This window comes from Rhagoletis pomonella, unplaced genomic scaffold (assembly GCF_013731165.1).
Source record: "Rhagoletis pomonella isolate Grant_MI unplaced genomic scaffold, Rhpom_1.0 Rhpom_scaffold_00013, whole genome shotgun sequence".
Classification (NCBI taxonomy): Eukaryota; Metazoa; Arthropoda; class Insecta; order Diptera; family Tephritidae; genus Rhagoletis; species Rhagoletis pomonella.
In genome coordinates, this window is record NW_023458567.1 from 1,291,295 (window position 1) to 1,309,082 (window position 17,788).

Genomic DNA, 17,788 nt, shown 5'->3' on the forward strand with positions numbered 1-17,788 from the left:
CAGCCATTCGTTTTGTATTTAGTTATTGCATATATGTACATACATACATATATTTTTTTCTGCACGATTCATTTCGTTTGTTGTTTCGTATGTAACTACTAACTACTGTAGTGTACTATCGCCAAAGTGAACTCAGCCGTTTTGTTTTCGTATTGTACCGAACTGTTAAAGTAATAAACGAAACGAAATAGTAACGTACAATATAGTTTATTTTCGTACACTGCTTAAAGTTAGGCCTCACAAGTGGAATAAAAACAATCGAACCACCAGTCAGTATGTGGACGTCGCATAGAGACTACTGCCGCCTTCGGTTCGCCAACACTTAGCGAAAACGAATGAAATGAATGAGTTAAAGAAAACTCGACAACGTTGTTGTTGTAATCGCATACAAATTCCCCAATTTTTGTAAAGCTAGCAGGGATGAACTCAAGTGAGCAGAGATACTTAATTTCAATGTCGAAGTAAGTTCTTTTAGACGGAATATAAGTTAGGTTAGCAGGCAACTGACACACTTGCACACTTGCACACTTGCACAATTTGTGATACCACGAAAACTGAACGCAGGCTCATGGCATTGCGCCGATTATGAAATAACGAACGTGGCTGATTTCGATGCCTGAGAGCTCCTCAGGTTTAATCAGGAAGTGCCAGCTAAAACGTTTCCATGTGAGCTTCGCAAAGGCTGGACGGTGATAATAGAAAGTGCGGAGATGATTCCACCTCATCATCCTCTTGTCAACTGATACAAACGTAATCCGTTAAAATTTCTAGTCTTACCGCGTGAATACCAATCGCACAATGGCCTGTCAGAACTCCCACCAATAGCGAGAGCTGAGGCTTTGCAAGCTTAAGGAGCTCTTTTGCCTGTTCCCGGTCCACATCGGGCTAGAACGATCTGGTAATTGCGCATGTCCTAGTTTTAGCCTCGCGCTCGCTGAGCTTAGATGAGGTCCAACCATCCATGAGTGACCCGCAGGAGGACAGAGATGTCCTCAGCTACTCCATGTCCGCTGATAACGTTTCAAGGGTGACTTTCCTTGTCAGGTCATCAGCCACACAGTTTACCCCAATGTCACTGTGGCCCGGTCCTAAAATTAGCATATTAAAACGTACTCTGACGCGGTTAATAGAGAGACCAGGACCCTAACAGCCTCTTGGCTATCAGAGTATATGCTAATCTCCCTAACTGACGTCCTAGTCTTTAACAGTAAGTCTACCGCTTCCTTGATGACAGCTTTCACCGCCTGAAATACACTGCAGAAGTCTGGAAGCCTTAACATAGTTTTGATGGTAAAAGGCACCTCCACCAACCCTGCCGCCAAGTTTTAAAGCATCCGTGGAGAATTTCACTACTACCTTCTTCCAGTAACACCGCTCACCCAGTCCTGTCTTGAGGCCATGTAGATAGAGAAGGAGCTACTGGGAGCCATTTCGGAAGCGCAGTAATCTGTCTGTTCGGGAACGAAGTCAAAGCCCACCAGCACTCCAGACTGTCCACCTTTCGAGCCAGTTAACCACCCGGTTTCCCTAAGCCTAATAGGAGTTCGTGCAGCGACAACTGTGCTTATAGGTGGGTTTCTTAATGCCTTACTTTTGCCGATTAGGGCAATCCGCTGTAAATTAGCGGAATATCAGGAAGTCCTTAAAAATAAAGGAACGGAACGCCTACCTTTGCCCTTTATAAGAAATGGTTTCTTGTAAGATTTAGAATAGGCAACAATGTTTAAACGCTACATCTGATGCTCTGAGCTGTGCCATTAAACTACAAGTGTGCCGTTATTCTCTTTAAGCTAACAAGAAACACAATTTTTTAGGAAAAGAAAGCTCTGAAAATAAAGGAAGCAAGCCCGCAATGCTCTCTGAATGGAATAGTGAAATATGCACTATGAAATCGCAAAATTCTAGCAGTACAAGGTGTTGAGCCAACTTATAGCGTCGAGCGCCTAAATATATCCAATGCAACATTCCCGACCTGTTGTGTGTAAAATGTTATTTCGTGGTTTTCCAAATCATGTTTAACCTGTTTATTTTCAAAGCGACAAGAAGTCCGAGCGCTTTTAAGTCGATTCCACGCAGCAGCACATGATTTACAAGTATGCAGAGGTTGTCATAGTCCAAAGGTGTATACCAAAAAAATTTGGTTGGCACGTCCGCAATTGAAAGCTGGTTACAGGTTCTCGAGAGAAGAGCAATTTTTGCCGAGCGGGATTATACGAACTATAGAGGAAGTGGTTCGGAAAATAGAGGGCGATCCATCCATCTCGTCATACTCTATACGTCATATGAGACCGTGAAGGAATAAGCGGCCTAACCCAAAGATTTCTTTTTTTAAGTACACACATAATTACCTAGCTTATTCTTTAATTTTAAGGTACAAAGCTACATAGCGCACTATCAAATTAAGGCATAAGGGACCTGCGGTTAAAAATTCTCTCTCTGACAAGTTGAAGTTTGATGCCCACCGCACTAGCGGTTGGTAATATGTTAAGTTGTCGAGTTGTGCCACAGCGGCGCGTAGCAAACTAACTAAATTTAACTGAAATTAAATTAAGCGCACACAATCGGATAACGACTGCAATGGCAACACCAACAACAAAGCCGACACTGAGAACACTTAAGAAATTTGAGACCAAAAGTTGAAAGACTTTACAGGCGAACGCGGCGTGCAGGGTATGCTCTGATTGTGTACTACAAAACACAGCACGCCATCGAATGCCTACAGCAGACGTTGTAGCGGCGAAAATAAATAAATATTTCATAAAAATATTTTTCTTAGTATTTCCATATGTAAGAGCATTTAAGTCAATTTATCTGCAACTGCATGGGCTTACGCTAAGCTGTTATCGACCGCCAACAGTCGCTGCAACATGCAACCATATTGGCTGCTGCTAGTGCTATTAGCGAGTTAGCTGCTAACTGAACTAAACCAACTAAAAGTGGATTCGGAAAACAAAATCGCTGTGGCAACAATAGCGACAAACGCAATAATATAAGAAACTGTAACAAACTGCCCCCTATTATGTCGCTTATCACGCTGAGTGACCCTGCCACATGCCACACGCTGCATGACCTTGCATAAATACAGCGTACACGCTGAGAGTTGCACAAAAACCTAAAAATGTGCGTATATGTAGTAGATACAAAATTTCAAAAACAAAAACTGCTGGCAAGTAGAGCAAAAAACGGGGATAATCTCCAGCGAATATGCGCTACATACATATATACATATGTATGCACAAATAAACAATGATAGAGCGTTTTGCTAGTGTGCTCGCTGTCAAAATACAAATGTGGCTGAGTAAGTGCGCAAATGGCGTGTCTAAGCCTCGGGATAAGCTGGCTTATATGAGCTTGCGAGAGAGCAAGAAAAAAATTTAACGGAAATGTACCCCCCATAATACTTGCCACGTTGCCTTGGTGCTGCCGAATTTCTTTTCTCGGAACATTTACCTTTTTACAAATTCGTTTTACATGAGCTTTTTCGCTTGGCCTCAAATGCGCTCCAGTTCGCGTTATTTATTGTGGGCGTTGCATTTTAGCCTGATTTATTTGTAACTCATTGACATTTGAGTTGATGAAGCAATCCAAATTCCAAAGAATCCTGTCACATTGAGGCTAACGGCTATGAATTTCCTTCATGCGGGAGGCTTAAATTTCTCAATTATCTGCAAGGATCAGGCCAACAAATTGGTGAAGATAGCCCCTATTACATTGCTGTCTGCGGCAAGCGCTGCTGAGCGTATACGCAACCTCAGCGGCTGTGGATTGAATTTTGTTTGAAAATAATTTTACTTAAGTCTGTGCTTACGGCAGCCAAGTAACAAAATGCTACCCTGAAGTGAATTGTACAGGTGGATTCCTAATTGTACAAATACAAGGAATAAGTATTTTTTTTGATGTAATGTGGAACGATTTTCCGTCATCCCTTGTCAAATTTGGTTCGAAAAATGACACTGAAGATGGCACAACGCCGAAACCGGTTTGTCTCCAAACCAAATTTGACAAGGGATGACGGAAAATCGTTCCACATTACATCACACTCCTACCCCGTCGGAAGTACCAACAACAAAAATGAGAATTTTTTTTGCTTCTTAATCTCAGTGGTTGGTAAAGCCAGATGTGTACAACCACAGTTAGATGTTTGTTTTCAATTAGTTTGCGCAAGTTAGCTCTTTTCTTGTAGTGTGGTTTAGAGATTAAAGATACTGATGCCTTGTTTTTTCTACATTTAGGAATGCAATTCATCCTACGTTGGGTTTGAGACACACAAAGTGAAAAAGTCATTTAATAGATAAGAAAATCAAAACATAAAGTCTCAAGCAGACCCTTTGCTTTGATGACTATATCCGCAAATATTTCCAAAACTATGCTTTGAGAGCATGCAAGAGAAAAATTTAGTATAAAAATAGTAAAAGTGTCCCTAATTTGACCGCCATTACTTAATTTAGTTAAGACAAACTCCTTTGCCTTTGGAACTACATACGTCCGCACTAAAGTCTAAGAAAGACAAGCCAATTGTTCTAAAACTGGCCGCCCCTCGGACACGAGAAGTTCATAAAGGCCTTGTGGACGCTGCTATAGAGAGAAGATTATGTTCATTAAGCATAATGGAAGCCTACCAGCAACAGCCTGGAGTAGAACTCCATAAAAGGCTTTTGAGGCGTCCGCCGCTTTTTAGGTTCTCAGCACTTTATTCTGCTATACGTTTTATATTGCTGTGTGATCGCTGAAAACCATAACGCCTAAAACGCATGGAGTTCTACTCTGAAGCTTTGAATAAATTATTACAATAGCTGTTTGAGAAGTACAAAAATGCAAACTTTGCTTACGCATTCAGTGCTGCATATTTTTAGGCGCACTCTTTGCTCAATAAGCAATCAAGCGAATTCGAAAGTCGCTTAACTCGTTGACAAAAGAAAAAGAAGTTCTAAATTAGAAAGTTAGGCAAGAGAGTCTGCAGTTTTGTAAAACAGAAGCGAGGCAGTGACCATAACGCATAAGCCAACGCTCTTAGCTGCGGTTTGAGAATATTTTACTGCAAAAGGCGCTTCTACTACTGTAATACTTCCCTTTCCATGCAAATTGCAATAAATTTCCGATTCTTAGCTATTTACTTTTTACTTTAAAAACTTTATTTTGCAAAAACATTTGCTCCTATTTCACTCAAAATCAAAACTTTTTTCATTTCTGCACTTAGCGCAAATTCTGCAAGTTTCTTTGTAGTGATTGGCGGAAAAATTAATAAAAAAAAACTGCAGAAAGTCGATATGCTGCTAGCTGTTAAGCAAAGAGGAAGAAGAAGACCTGAAGGTCACCGAGAGCTTGTTGGACAAAAATGCTTTAAACTCTTGTTTTTTTTCTCGAAAACGAATGCAAACAAAGGAAAGGTAAAACGCGTGTCTCTCTGCGTGCAAGCGGCTAGCATCTTCCGCTTTTCGTCAGTTGTGTCTGCTGTTGCTAGCTGCGCTTTAATCAGCGCGCAGTAGCCGTCTAATTGCGCCCTTTCTTCGCTTAATATATTTTAATTTATTGTTATTGTTTATTTTTTCTCTACACCAGCAACAGCTACACAATTAATTTGCGCTTACTTGCAACACGGGCAACATGCCAGCATTTTTGTTGTTGTTCAATTTTCGCAAATTTTTCCTTTGTTACTTGGCTCACTTGTTTGTAGCGCCTTTCCTCTCCTCCCTTCGCCCCACACAGCTCATTATTATCACGTGCACTCGTGCATGCCACTGCTTGTTGCAAACTGTTGTCATACATACATTCATGCAACCAGAGTGCCACTCAATAGCACATTAGCAACATTTCTTCCTTTGTTCGCTTCACACTCAGCTCTTCAGCTGCTGTTTTTCTCGCTTCCTTTACTACGCTTCTCCTTCGCATTGTTGCCCTTGCATATACCTTGGCATTAGAGCGCAGCCACATGCCAATGCGTGCAACACATTTACGCGAGTATGTCTGTTTGTATGTAGCACAGCTGCTTGCGCATCGAATGAGGAGTGCTCCTCTCAATAGCGGTTAATAATGTCTTCTGACAACGGCATTATTGAGTTTTTGTTGTTGCTGATGGCCGCTACAAGTGATGCTTATGTTGTGGCCACTGAAGGGCAGCTGCCACAGCTTTCACCTTGCATTGTGGCACGCAGCAGCTGCCAGTCGTCTGTCTGTCTCCCTCCCCTCATCTGTGTGTGTGTGTGTGGATGTGCGAGTTTGCAAATGTTCGTCTCTCTGTTTCCCATTCAATGTCAAGGCTTGCCAAGTGGCTCGAGTAAACCGAGAAATGTTGGCTAGTCAGCGGCTATCCATTCTAACTTGTCGTTGTCCTTGTTGTATTTGTTGTTGTTGCATTCTTTGTTTCCTTTTTCTGCTTCCTATTTTGATGTTGCTTTTAATTCTGTTGCACTGTGGCCAATATGAAAAATAGACGTGCAGCTTATTGAAATTGAAACCTTTACCGCAAATTCGCTTTTATTTGCCGGCGTGCCAGTCAATACACTAACACATCTTTATGCGGTCGGTTTTTTTAGTTTTTTTTTTTTGCATTTGTGTGGCTACAAATTGATTTTTTATAATAGATCCTCTCTGCCTTCAAGTGCTTCCATCGAGTTCCGCTTGGCAAGTAGAATCAGCGCCGATTTTTATTTCATTCAATCATTGCTATTGTAGTTGTTGTTGTTGTTGGTGGTTGTTGCACATTGATTGGGATTAATGATTAATGCTCACAACAAGCAAACAAATAAATAGATATATTGAATAACAAATGTTCATTGAAAAGTTGTTTATTGCACCCAGCAACCAGCAATCGCTTTGTCTGCATAGAAGTCGCACACAGCCGAGCTTACATACATACATACATACATATGTATATGCATGCCCATACACTCCCACAAATGCCATGCATACTCACATGCAAGCATTCCTGGCGCACTTTTCATCTACATATTTAGAAGCGATGCATTGAAAAGCGTTCAAGCGTGCGAGTTTTCCTGGCGTACATAATCATATTTAGAATGCTGCTTGCTACGCGGATGTATGTACAAACATTGGGGTTGTCCAAAAAAAAGTACATTCGGAATTGTAAATGCTCTCACCCCCTAGGATTGTTCTATACCAAAAAAATAGACCCCTATTTTTTATTTTGAAATCAAAAAATATTTACAGGCGCTCAAAGTTGTCCATGTATTTTATATGGGAAAAAACGTTTCAAAGAAATTGTATATAATTCTGGAAATTCCATATTTTTCGATCGGAAAACTCTGGTTCTCTTCAGAAGACTTCCAAAACCAAAACCCAATTGTTGATTTAACCACCCTAATGTACATAAACTGCCGGAACAAAGTATTGGCACAGCAAATTTTTCACAGTATATGCAACAATTTTCATTCTTATATTTTTCCGCTAATTTCATATAAAAATATGGTTCATTCTACAACAAAAAAATATAAAAATGTAATTCCTAAACTTTGTGCAAAACTCGCGAATATTCAGCAAATTTTCATGAAACTTTTAAATTTTTTAATCAGATTTTTTAGAGTATGCACATTTGTAGCCCAATAAATTTTATTATAATAAAGTACAAGTTTTAAGTAGCTAGGAATTACCGTTGATTTTTGGAATTTTTTTTTCACACAAAAATTTACAAAATTTTTTTTTTCGAAAATACTTTATATGGAAAAACTGCAAAACACCTTCAACAAAAAAAATTCTAAAAATTCAACGCGATTTTTGACTAACTCCGAGCTTGCATTTTTTTACTAGAATTCAATGGGCTGCAAAACTGCATACTAAAAAAAAATTCTGAAAAATCTGATTAAAAAGTTGAAAATTTTGGTGAAAATTGGCTGAATTTTCGCGAGTTTTGCACAAAGTTTAGGAATTATATTTTTATGTTTTTTGTTGTTGAATGAGCCATATTTTTATACGAAATTAGCGGAAAAATATTAGAACGAAAATTGTTGCATATATTGTGAAACATTTTCTGTGCCAATAATTTGTTCCGGCACTGTACATACGTATACAAATGTGTTGCTGCTACAGTACTGTTGACTTTGTAATAATTGCCGAGCTGTTGCACTTGTTGAAGGCAAAGCAGCAGAATTCCTTAGAAATGCTTCCGAGAAATCACAGCTTAGATTGAAGGTGAGCTCTTTGAAGCATTGACTCTGGGAAAATGCGGTGAAGCGGTAGGCAAAATAAATCAAAATTATAATGAATAAGGACATGAACAGTATGAATACATATATGTATGTACATGTGTGTGTGTGTGTATGTGAGAGCACAAGGACTTAGACACTACTTTAGTGTGCACTTTTATTAAAAAATTACTTATAATTATATATAAATACTTACTAATTTATATCAAAGGTTGGCACTGGAAAGGCGATTGATTTAAGTAAACATCTTACAGAAGGCTAGTTTTTTTATTACATTTTCAGAATCTTAAAAAACCATCAACTATTTTTTTTTTTGGCTTTAGCTGGTGTCCCAAAAAACTCCAGCCATTCGCACAAAAGGAAGCAAATCACGGCTTCAATAAGGTGGGTCTTCGTTGGCTGTTGCTGTTGTAGCAGCTTATCTAATCCTGCCTAGATCTGCTTGTGTCCTAGTGGTGCAATTTGTGTGCGCGTCTCCCATGGCTGAGAAAGTTCTGTCTCATCCACATCATGTGGTTTGTGCTTCAAAACGGCATTCCTGGTCGGTAATAGGTGTAGATTGAATCCGACTGTCTGCGAATTCCGTTAATGGTCTGTCTGTACGCTGCCGGATCCAGTGAAACTCTTCTGTCAGTTGGTATAGATGCCTTCTGACGCGCCTTGTCGAGGGCTCTGCCGCAAGCAAATATCCGTTCGGATTCCCACGTCCGTGGCTGTGTGTAGTGTGGTGTTTTGGCAGGTATGTATGCAGCTGCGTCCATGACGTCCTGCTAGTCCCCGGCGAGCACACAGGCGTTGCATGGTTTAGAATCGGCTGGCCAATTGCCCTGCATGTTGCCAACAACGTTTCTTTGTCTTTGCCACAGGTGCTGACGGCTAGCGAATTAAAGCTGCTGCTGAAAAGGGGTGCCGAGAATTTCGTTGGAGAGAGGGTTAGGCTCCTTGCAGTGAAAAACCGAGACAGTGCGCGAAGAGGTAACCGTTTACTTTCGAGCACAAGTCATCAATTCCATTTCCGTGCGTCATTATAGAGCAATCGTCAGCATGTGAGATGATGGAGACTCCGTCTGGTGGTTGAGAGAGCTTCGAAATATAGTAATTAAACATAATCGGGAAATGTCTACCACCTTGCGGATCTCCTGTTTAACTCTTCTTAGGTTTGACGCTGACTCTGTGGGAGAGTGGAAGCCTTAATGTTCTCTAGTAGCGTGTAGTGGTAGACGGTGTCAAACGCCTTTGGCAGATCAACGCTACTAGGACTGTTCTCTCACCGGGCGGTTTCGGTTAAGGCCACGGGCTATCTGAGTGTTTATGGTGTTAAGGTCTGTTGTTGTGCTAGGTACTTTACGGAAGCCATGCTGTGGCCTCGCTGGTGTCGGTTGGTACGTGAAGTGGTGGAGTAGTAAGGCCTCTAGTGTCTTCCTTGTGGCCCTGTTTATCCGGTTTTAGCAGTAGGACACTCTCCCCGTTTTACAGACATCCAGAACGAAAAGAGTGACCATAAACACTGCTACGCCAGAGATGTAATTGCTTGTCTTCGGGTGATCCCACTCCTTTCGCTTGTATTGGTTTACCAGTTTCCGAATCTCCGAATTGAGAACCCTGATGCCGGATTTTCCTGGTTCGACCTGGCAAAGTTGGTCGCGCTCGTTTGCTAAAGAACAGCCGCGTCAGCTGGGAAATTTGGGCGGGTTTCCGCATTACGTCTAGCGGAGATGAAGCGGTATGTAGCAGCAGTGATAACCCGGAATTTACGTTCGCCTGCATGAACGTTGGTTGGTATGGGAAGGGCGGCGAAGGCGCTATCGGTAACATCCGGAAAACCATTGTTATATATGATGTATGTATGTTCGGTGTTCCGCGGAAGAAAAGTCGGCTGATTTATCATCGCGACGAATATGATGCAATCGTCAGCATAGGTCACCACGTTATACAGTTTACCCAGGCAGACGTCACCACTGTTTCAGCAAAGTGATTCTTCGGTGGTAGAATTCGTCGTTGTAAATAGTTTGTTTCTACTGAAATGGCACTCACTAAACACTGCTAAGGGACTTCTGTTGTTGCCTAGCAGTACCATTCGATAAAAAAAAATTATAGGGCATTTGAGAATTGGATACACATTCCAACAAGGCAAATGAAATAACAAAAAAGTGGAATAAGCTGCCTCAGATGTTGCATACTTCTCGGCGCACCAGAATTTCAGTTTGCCAACTTGCACGGTTTTTTTTAACACATTTTATTACTCCTAATTCAGGATGTGTCCACAGTCTATTTCCTCAGATTAACAGCATTCGTTTTCAGTAACATCCATTGTTTTACTAAAGCGATTGCTTTAATATAATTTCTAGGTAAGCGGCTGTCTTTTATGTTCTACGGGTGAAAAGATCTCCCGCAAATAAATATTTTCACAAAGAAAATTCGTTAACTGAAATTCAATTAATTTTACATTCGCATATTTGCTTTTTTAAATTGCAGACACCCGCCATATGGACAAGCGATTTTAACGGAGCCAACAAAAAACAAGCAAGCAAATTAATAAATATCGAGAAAACATTTGCAATTTGCCGAGAAGAGTAGTGTGACAGTTGGATGCACAAAGAATTGAATTCACTGAGTAATAAATATTTTAATAAAAACCATTGCGACGAGCAGCACGACTTACGCGCACGTGCTGCACCCATACACATCCGCATACACCTACAGCAAACCGAGCCCACATATGCATGAAAGTTTTAACCCACCAAAAGAGAAAATAAGAGCAAAAAAGCATACACCAGAGCCAAAAACACCAGCAATCCAGAGCGAGAAAGTGCGTGGAGGCAGTCGAAAATGACTGGCTGCGAATAAATGCTGACAATGACAATATCCGAAACAGCGGAAACGGATGTCAGTGCGCAAACAAATGCAAACACAGTAGAAGTGGCTACGGCAACAACAATAACATAGAGGTCACTGCAGCTGTGATTCCCTTCCACCACCGACCATCGACCCTCGCTCCTTGCAACGCAACGCGAATCTGAAGCCGCCGGCCATGCCGCTTACACTGGATGCGCGCACGAGCGCGACAACTTTCGCCAGCGCCGGCGCAAGCCATCAATTATTGGGCAATGCCATCGGCGACCACAACAACATCGCCGACAACAATGCGGATGCGGCCTTTTCCAACAATTTGACCGCCACCATCACATCAATACGCTCGAATGTGACGCGCGTGCTGTACATGTACTTCCAGAATGTCACAGACGAGCATGGCTATGGGGCGGCTACAACGCCTACCACCACTACAACAACTAGCAACAGCAGCAGCATCAACATCGCGACAACCACAGAAAGGCTTTCGAACCTCGACGCTAGTGCAACAGATGCGTTGATTGGCGCGGCTGTAGATGCGACGGACCAACGCGCCGGTTCTACGCTGCTTGGCACCGCCAAAACATTGCTGCAAGCGCCGCTTAACGCATCCAGCACTACGACCGGCTTCCTAACGTCAGCGTCCGCTAATGTTACGCGTGCGGCGTCAACGCTAGTCAATGCCACTGCTTATATTTCGTCCTCTGCTGCCGCCTATGCCACCGAACTGCTCAATGCGACGTCGACAACAACAACGACAACGACATCGGCGGCAAGTGGCATAGCTAGCGCGAGTACGAGCGCAGTGAACGGCAGCAGTGTTTTAACCACCGCGCCCAGCATCATTTACCCGCCCTATCAGGTCGCCATACGCAGCTTTGAGAATTGCTCGGCGCTCTTTGCCAATTATACGCGACCGCAAAATGGTAAGTAGCCACAGTTGTCATAGCAGTAACCAATATCAGTTTACCGCAACGGGCAACAAATGCGGAATTATGTAGGAGCTTATGCCTGATGAAGCGGTCAGCTGCAATTGTTGTTGCCGATGCAGTTTTTTGTTGTATTTTGAGGTTATTTTATGCCTTATTATGCAGAGTATTAAAGTGGAGGGCAGGACAGGACAGGGTGTGCAACGGTTTTGCTTTGATCAGGCCGGTGAGGTCAAGCGCACACACATACAAGTACGTGTGCATGATTTTTGGCGCTGATTGTCACCAATGACAGTTTAGCGATGATTTATTAATCTGCGAGACAGCTGCGTGCGTTGAAAGTTAACACTTTCGCTGACCTTCGTGAATCTACATATATACATACATACACTCATATTCTTCCATGCTTCCACATATGTATGTATGTACGTATGTATATTTATGAACTAAGCCACTCTTAATACAGCGCATCATTTTCAAATGGCCGCTGCACAGTGGTTCAAGACTTGAATTTAATGTTCATAATTTACTGGAGCCTTCATTTTTGAACCAATTTCGTTAACTTGAGCCCGATTTTCTAATTTTCATTTCCTTGTGTTAAATTTTTTAGTGCAAAGTGCAGAAAAAGCTGCAATTTTAAAGAAAATCGATTCTCCTGTTCCAGTCAATAAATGTTTCATAATAAAAACTAATTGAAAACAATTGGAGAGTTCCCCAAAACGAAACAAATTCACAAGAAAAATTTGAAATGTTATTAAAAAAAAATTTATTCAAAATAATTTTTTTTTTTATGCTGGATTTCCACTAGGCATTAAATGGCAAAAATGACAAATGACAAAGTTGGGCATTAAAAAATATTCGTGTCATTACGTTAAAAAAATTTGCCTTAGTTTTTGGAAAAAGTTTGGTTATGCAGTTTTATAGATAGTTAGTATAATACAGTGCAAGTTGCAAGTGGGTAAGAGTTCGCGTTGATTTTTATTAATTTTTTTCGATAACCATTCGAGCACATCTGCGTGTTGCGTAGTTTATATTCTTATTATATTTATATATTGTTAAAAATCAACGCGAAATTATGAATAGTAAATGCCCGATTTGAACCACTGTGAGCTGTGAATGATGCATATTTAACGAGTATGAAATTTGCTTCTGTTACATATCTTTTGATCCCGAATTTGATTGATGATATGCTTGATGGGTAGCTTGCGGCCATTCTAATCAATTTTGACCAATCACGTATGGCTATAAATAAAATAAATAGTATCAATTAGTTGTTGATAGTTTTTTAAATTGTATGGCAGTCGAGGAGATAATTTGACGCGTGTAGCAGCTAATGAATGTGGAAGATTAACTGTATTGTTCAGTGTATTTCCTACTTCTAAATGAGAGTCATCTATGCTAAATGACATTGTTTAATAAAAAAAAAACAATCAAAACATTATAATCGAAAGTAAATCAGACCGCACATCTTACCTAGCCGAACCTGCCATAACCTAAGCTAATCATAAGAATTATTAAACTTCCATCTTTAGCAACCTCGTTCATAAGTTCTGAGATTTTTTACACTTCTCCAAACTTATCTGCCCTCAGAATCGAATTCTACTTTGCTTCAATGCCACAACACAAACCTTCAACTATTAATCTCTGTCTATCTGAACGCATAACCGCATGCTGCATGCCAAATGTGAATTTTCGAATTGAAAGCAATTGCAACACCTTGGTAAAGTGACAGAAGCATTAAAGCTTGTTAGCAAACGAATTAACAAAGTTATCGGACAGCTTGGTGGCATAAATCACACTGCTTTCCTAGGGTATTAGAGTGGCAGGTTTGATTTGTTGGTGGCATATTTGATTGCTCGGATGACCGCAGCTGGCGTTACACTATCGGTGCAGCCAGCAGCGGCGAAAGCTGGCAAGAGTAGCAGACGGGCCCGATAAATGTGAAGATTGCAGGATGATGTTGTAGCAATGATGGCTGAAGAAGTATGCCGGATACATGCCACAATAGCTTAAGCTTGCCAATGCCTTTTGCATACCCAGCTCGTACAATTTTCCAGCTTTTAATTGGAAATTTCGACAATTCCCAAAGGAAGCACGGGGTAGAGAAGCCAGAGAGTGAAGGCATTCCAACTGAGGCAGTTACAGCAGTAGAGCCGCATTAATCGAATCAGCAAAAGCAGTGTAAAAATCAAGATTGGTTGGAGCTTAACTACTGGAATTTGGACGGTCGACACGTTCGCATTCTCAGCTGCCAACTGTCTGCCTAATATAGCCATTTGCCTAACTTCAACCACTGCAGCTTAAGTACTGCGTAGCTTCACTATAGGCTTAAGTTTTTTTTTGACAAAACCACAAGCATGTTCTGCTCCTAACACTCTATGCCTGCTGCTGTCCTTCATTTCAATCATATGCAAATCAAATGTGGCTTAGAAAAAGCAATCGACATAAGCGGAGTACATCAATGCACCTCAAATAGGTTTGGTACGCCAGTGCGTATGAGTGATTTGATTTTCGCCATCTGACCGCTGACTTGGCAGGCGATTTTTTGACCAATTCAGCTTTTCTGCTGAGCAAACGAGTAAGCTATTTGCTACACATGCTGGAAAGAAATGCTTGCCTGTAACTGTTATTTTCTTTTCAACATTTCATTGGCAATTCTCTTGAAGGAAGCAGCAGATGATGAAGAGGTGAGAAAGTTCTTTGAATATAGTACTCTGAATAAATATGTAGCCTTTTGCTGCTTGTTGCTTGTCACATGCCGACACACGTCGTTGCACAGAAATTGCATTTGACGCATCAACTTTTTCATCATCGTCGCCAGAGCCAAGGCACTTGGCATTCAGGCAACTCGATTAAGTTTGTGGCTCGGCAATGATGTGGAAGGGCAATGATTTGAAAGTCTTTTAAAGAAGATGAGCTATGGCGCATGCAGGCACGTTGAGCTGACTAGGAAGTTGAATATGGAAGAGTTCAGCTGTCAGACAAGCAGACTGTGTGCAGATGCTTATTTACGGAAAGTCTACCTGCTGCTTAGGCAAATGCGTGAATTTGTGGTTTCCGAAAGTGTCTGAATTATAGTGAATAACTACAATCACAATCCGGGTCGAAATTTCATTCGTAACATTTGCAAATCCAACAGAATTCAGCCTCATTAGCAAGCAGGTCAAGGATGCAGGATATCAAATGTTGCGACAGACATGCATCTCCACCCTCGAGTACATTCTCAATTTCATAAGTGCTTAAGCAATATACAGCTGTTAGCAAGCGTATAACTGAAAATTCTCAATATACACACACACACACTTTGACAGCGGCCCAGTGAAGCGCTTGGTAGCAATTTGCCGCCAGCGATTTAGCTCAGAGATAGCCTTGATTGCGTAGAAATTTTCAAATGCATTGACCCAAATAATGAAGTCAGTGGAGGAATCGAAATGAACATCAATAAAAAAAAATTTAACAATGGCTCATTGCATTAAGCGGCAGGTAATCAGCCATGTGGTAAGGGAAGGTGGGCGGTTTGAAAAGGAGTATAGGCTGACCGAAGCATAGAGCAAAAGAGTAAAGAAGTGTTGGCGCTGGCAGAGTCATTTATCAAAGCGCATCACGGCTGTCATTGCAATAGTAAAGGGCTGCAAAAGCAAATATTTAGCGTAGTCACTCACGGTTTGGAGCGACCGCGGTCAACGTTGACTATTTTCACTCGGGCGACGCAACAATTTTAAGCGTTTTTTTTTTTACTTTTTTCATTTATTTTTTTACAGTGACTTAAACAAGTGATCGCTTGAAACTTGCACTTCACTTCACAAATATTGTATGGGCTTTTATAGTACATACCAAAAAAAAAGTTCTAAAGATTTAGAACTAAAAGTTTGAGCGTTTGATTTATTTGGTTTTGGTTAAAGCTTGGACAATATTTTTATATAAAAAAAAAAAGATTTAACTAGAAAAACATTGTGAATATTAAAAAAAAAAATCAACACGTGGTCACTTTTTTGAATCACTGTTTATATTTTTCTTTAATTTGCCTTTACTTTTTTCAAATAGGCATGTTTCTACTTTTATTATTTGTTCACATCGTAATTGGGTCATCGCAGGTCATTGTGCTAGCTAGCCAGCCAGCCAGCTAGCAAGCAGAAGCGCCACTTTCATTGACTTCGCTTCAGCAAATAGTTTTTATTCGAAACGTTTGGTGGCAGTACCATTGGGTTGTTAATTGCTTCGCGGCACGCAATACTTGACACACATTTTTTTTGCAAGAAGTGCATTCACTATGTGCGCGGCGTAACTGATTAGATTGTGTGGATGTAGGCTTACGGTACAAAGAGTCAAGTTGTCCTTCCGCAACTAATCTCTTTTGCAATACCTTAAGCGTTTGATTTGCTGCGATTTATCTATTTATAGTTCATCCATGCAGTTCCGGGTTTCATTTTAACTCAATCTTATGTGGGGAACTCAATTGCGTGCACTATTTTTGTATTTTACGCAGCCTCAGGTAATTCTATATTTAGCTAGAATCTAGTGTGAAAAGATATCCTTGACAACATTCTTGTTACGCAGCAATACGCATTTATTCACATTTTGTTTTTACAGTAGGCCTAGTGTCTTGTAATTTGTTATCGATATTTGTTTTACTTTTTAATAACGATAAATATCTATAACTAATATCGGTACTGGTATATGCGTCGATAAAGTTATCGATAAATAGCACAGTAGGGGGCAATAATATCAGAGCTAAATGGCCAAACACGTAAACTTAATTTTGGTCAAAATTTAGAGATATTTAGGTCCGTTTTCGTAAGTAACTTTTAAATTTATCTGTACTTTAAACATAAATTTTTTCAGAAAATATTTGTAGATTTCGTAGATTTTGAAACCTACATAAAATAAAAAAGTTATATGTTTTTACTGAAAGAAGTCTGATAACGAAATGTGGTGATTTCCAAAATAGCTATCACTTCTACCATTTTTTCAAATTATTGTTGCTTTTCCACAATACATTTTCATTAAAAAACGTCCTCGAGCTCAATAAAAGTTGTTGAATAAAAAAAGTATAGTTTAAAAAACTAAAACCTCGCCATTATAATTTTCATTCGTACTGTCATCAGGTATTTAACATGATAATAGAAATGCTGCATCTTTTAGGCGCATCAATATTACATAGTGTGGAAGTTTTAAGAAAAAAATTTCAAGCTTCATCAGGGAAATAACAAATTTTTTGTAAATTTTTTTTATTTCATAGGAAAAACAGGCGCAATGATTTTTTTTTATGAAATATGAACCGGAACGATGATATACATATTTTCATGGCGTATGAGTAATATTTTCTCAGCCCATTTATCGTTAAAAACACCATTGCGCATTTGTATTTGACTATTTTTCGCAAAAGAACAGGTTTTAATGCAAATGAAAAAAATTAATAAAAAATCGTTTTTTTTTTAATTTTTCCCCTGTTAAAATAAGATTTTTTTCATCATATTTCTCCACTAAATATTTCGTAATGCGGAAGTGATGCGGTTTTTCTAAAAATTTTTCTAAAAAGTTAACGTGTTTGCCCTTTTAGCTGTGATAATTGAAAATTTAAAAATTTACCTACAGCGAAGTCGGCAGTACTGGATTAAGGTTTTACCATCAAAACTGTTAAAACAAGCTAGCAAAATACAGTGTTTTTTTTATCAAACTGCGATTAATTCATACCCCTTTTCATTGAACTGATATTCAAGCCGATTATTCCATCAACTCACAACTAATCTACAGGTATTAATTGTGTAGTTACAACGAAAAAAAACTGCCTGCCGCACGTGCTACGCGCCACGTGAACAAATAACTATCGAAATTGCTACTCAGTTGCGT

At 40.1% G+C, this 17,788-nt stretch overlaps 1 protein-coding gene across 1 annotated transcript in view; it reads left to right on the forward strand.

Annotated features, from left to right (window-relative positions):
* The window catches only part of LOC118748449 (cell wall integrity sensor MID2-like), a 107,805-nt gene extending 95,850 nt beyond the window's left edge, over positions 1-11,955 (forward strand). The window contains exon 2 of the mRNA XM_036482891.1: positions 10,635-11,955. Within this exon, the coding sequence (XP_036338784.1) occupies positions 11,191-11,943 (753 nt within the window). The 5' untranslated portion in view covers positions 10,635-11,190 and the 3' untranslated portion in view covers positions 11,944-11,955. The remainder of the gene's footprint in view (positions 1-10,634) is intronic.
* Positions 11,956-17,788: the final 5,833 nt, after the last annotated feature.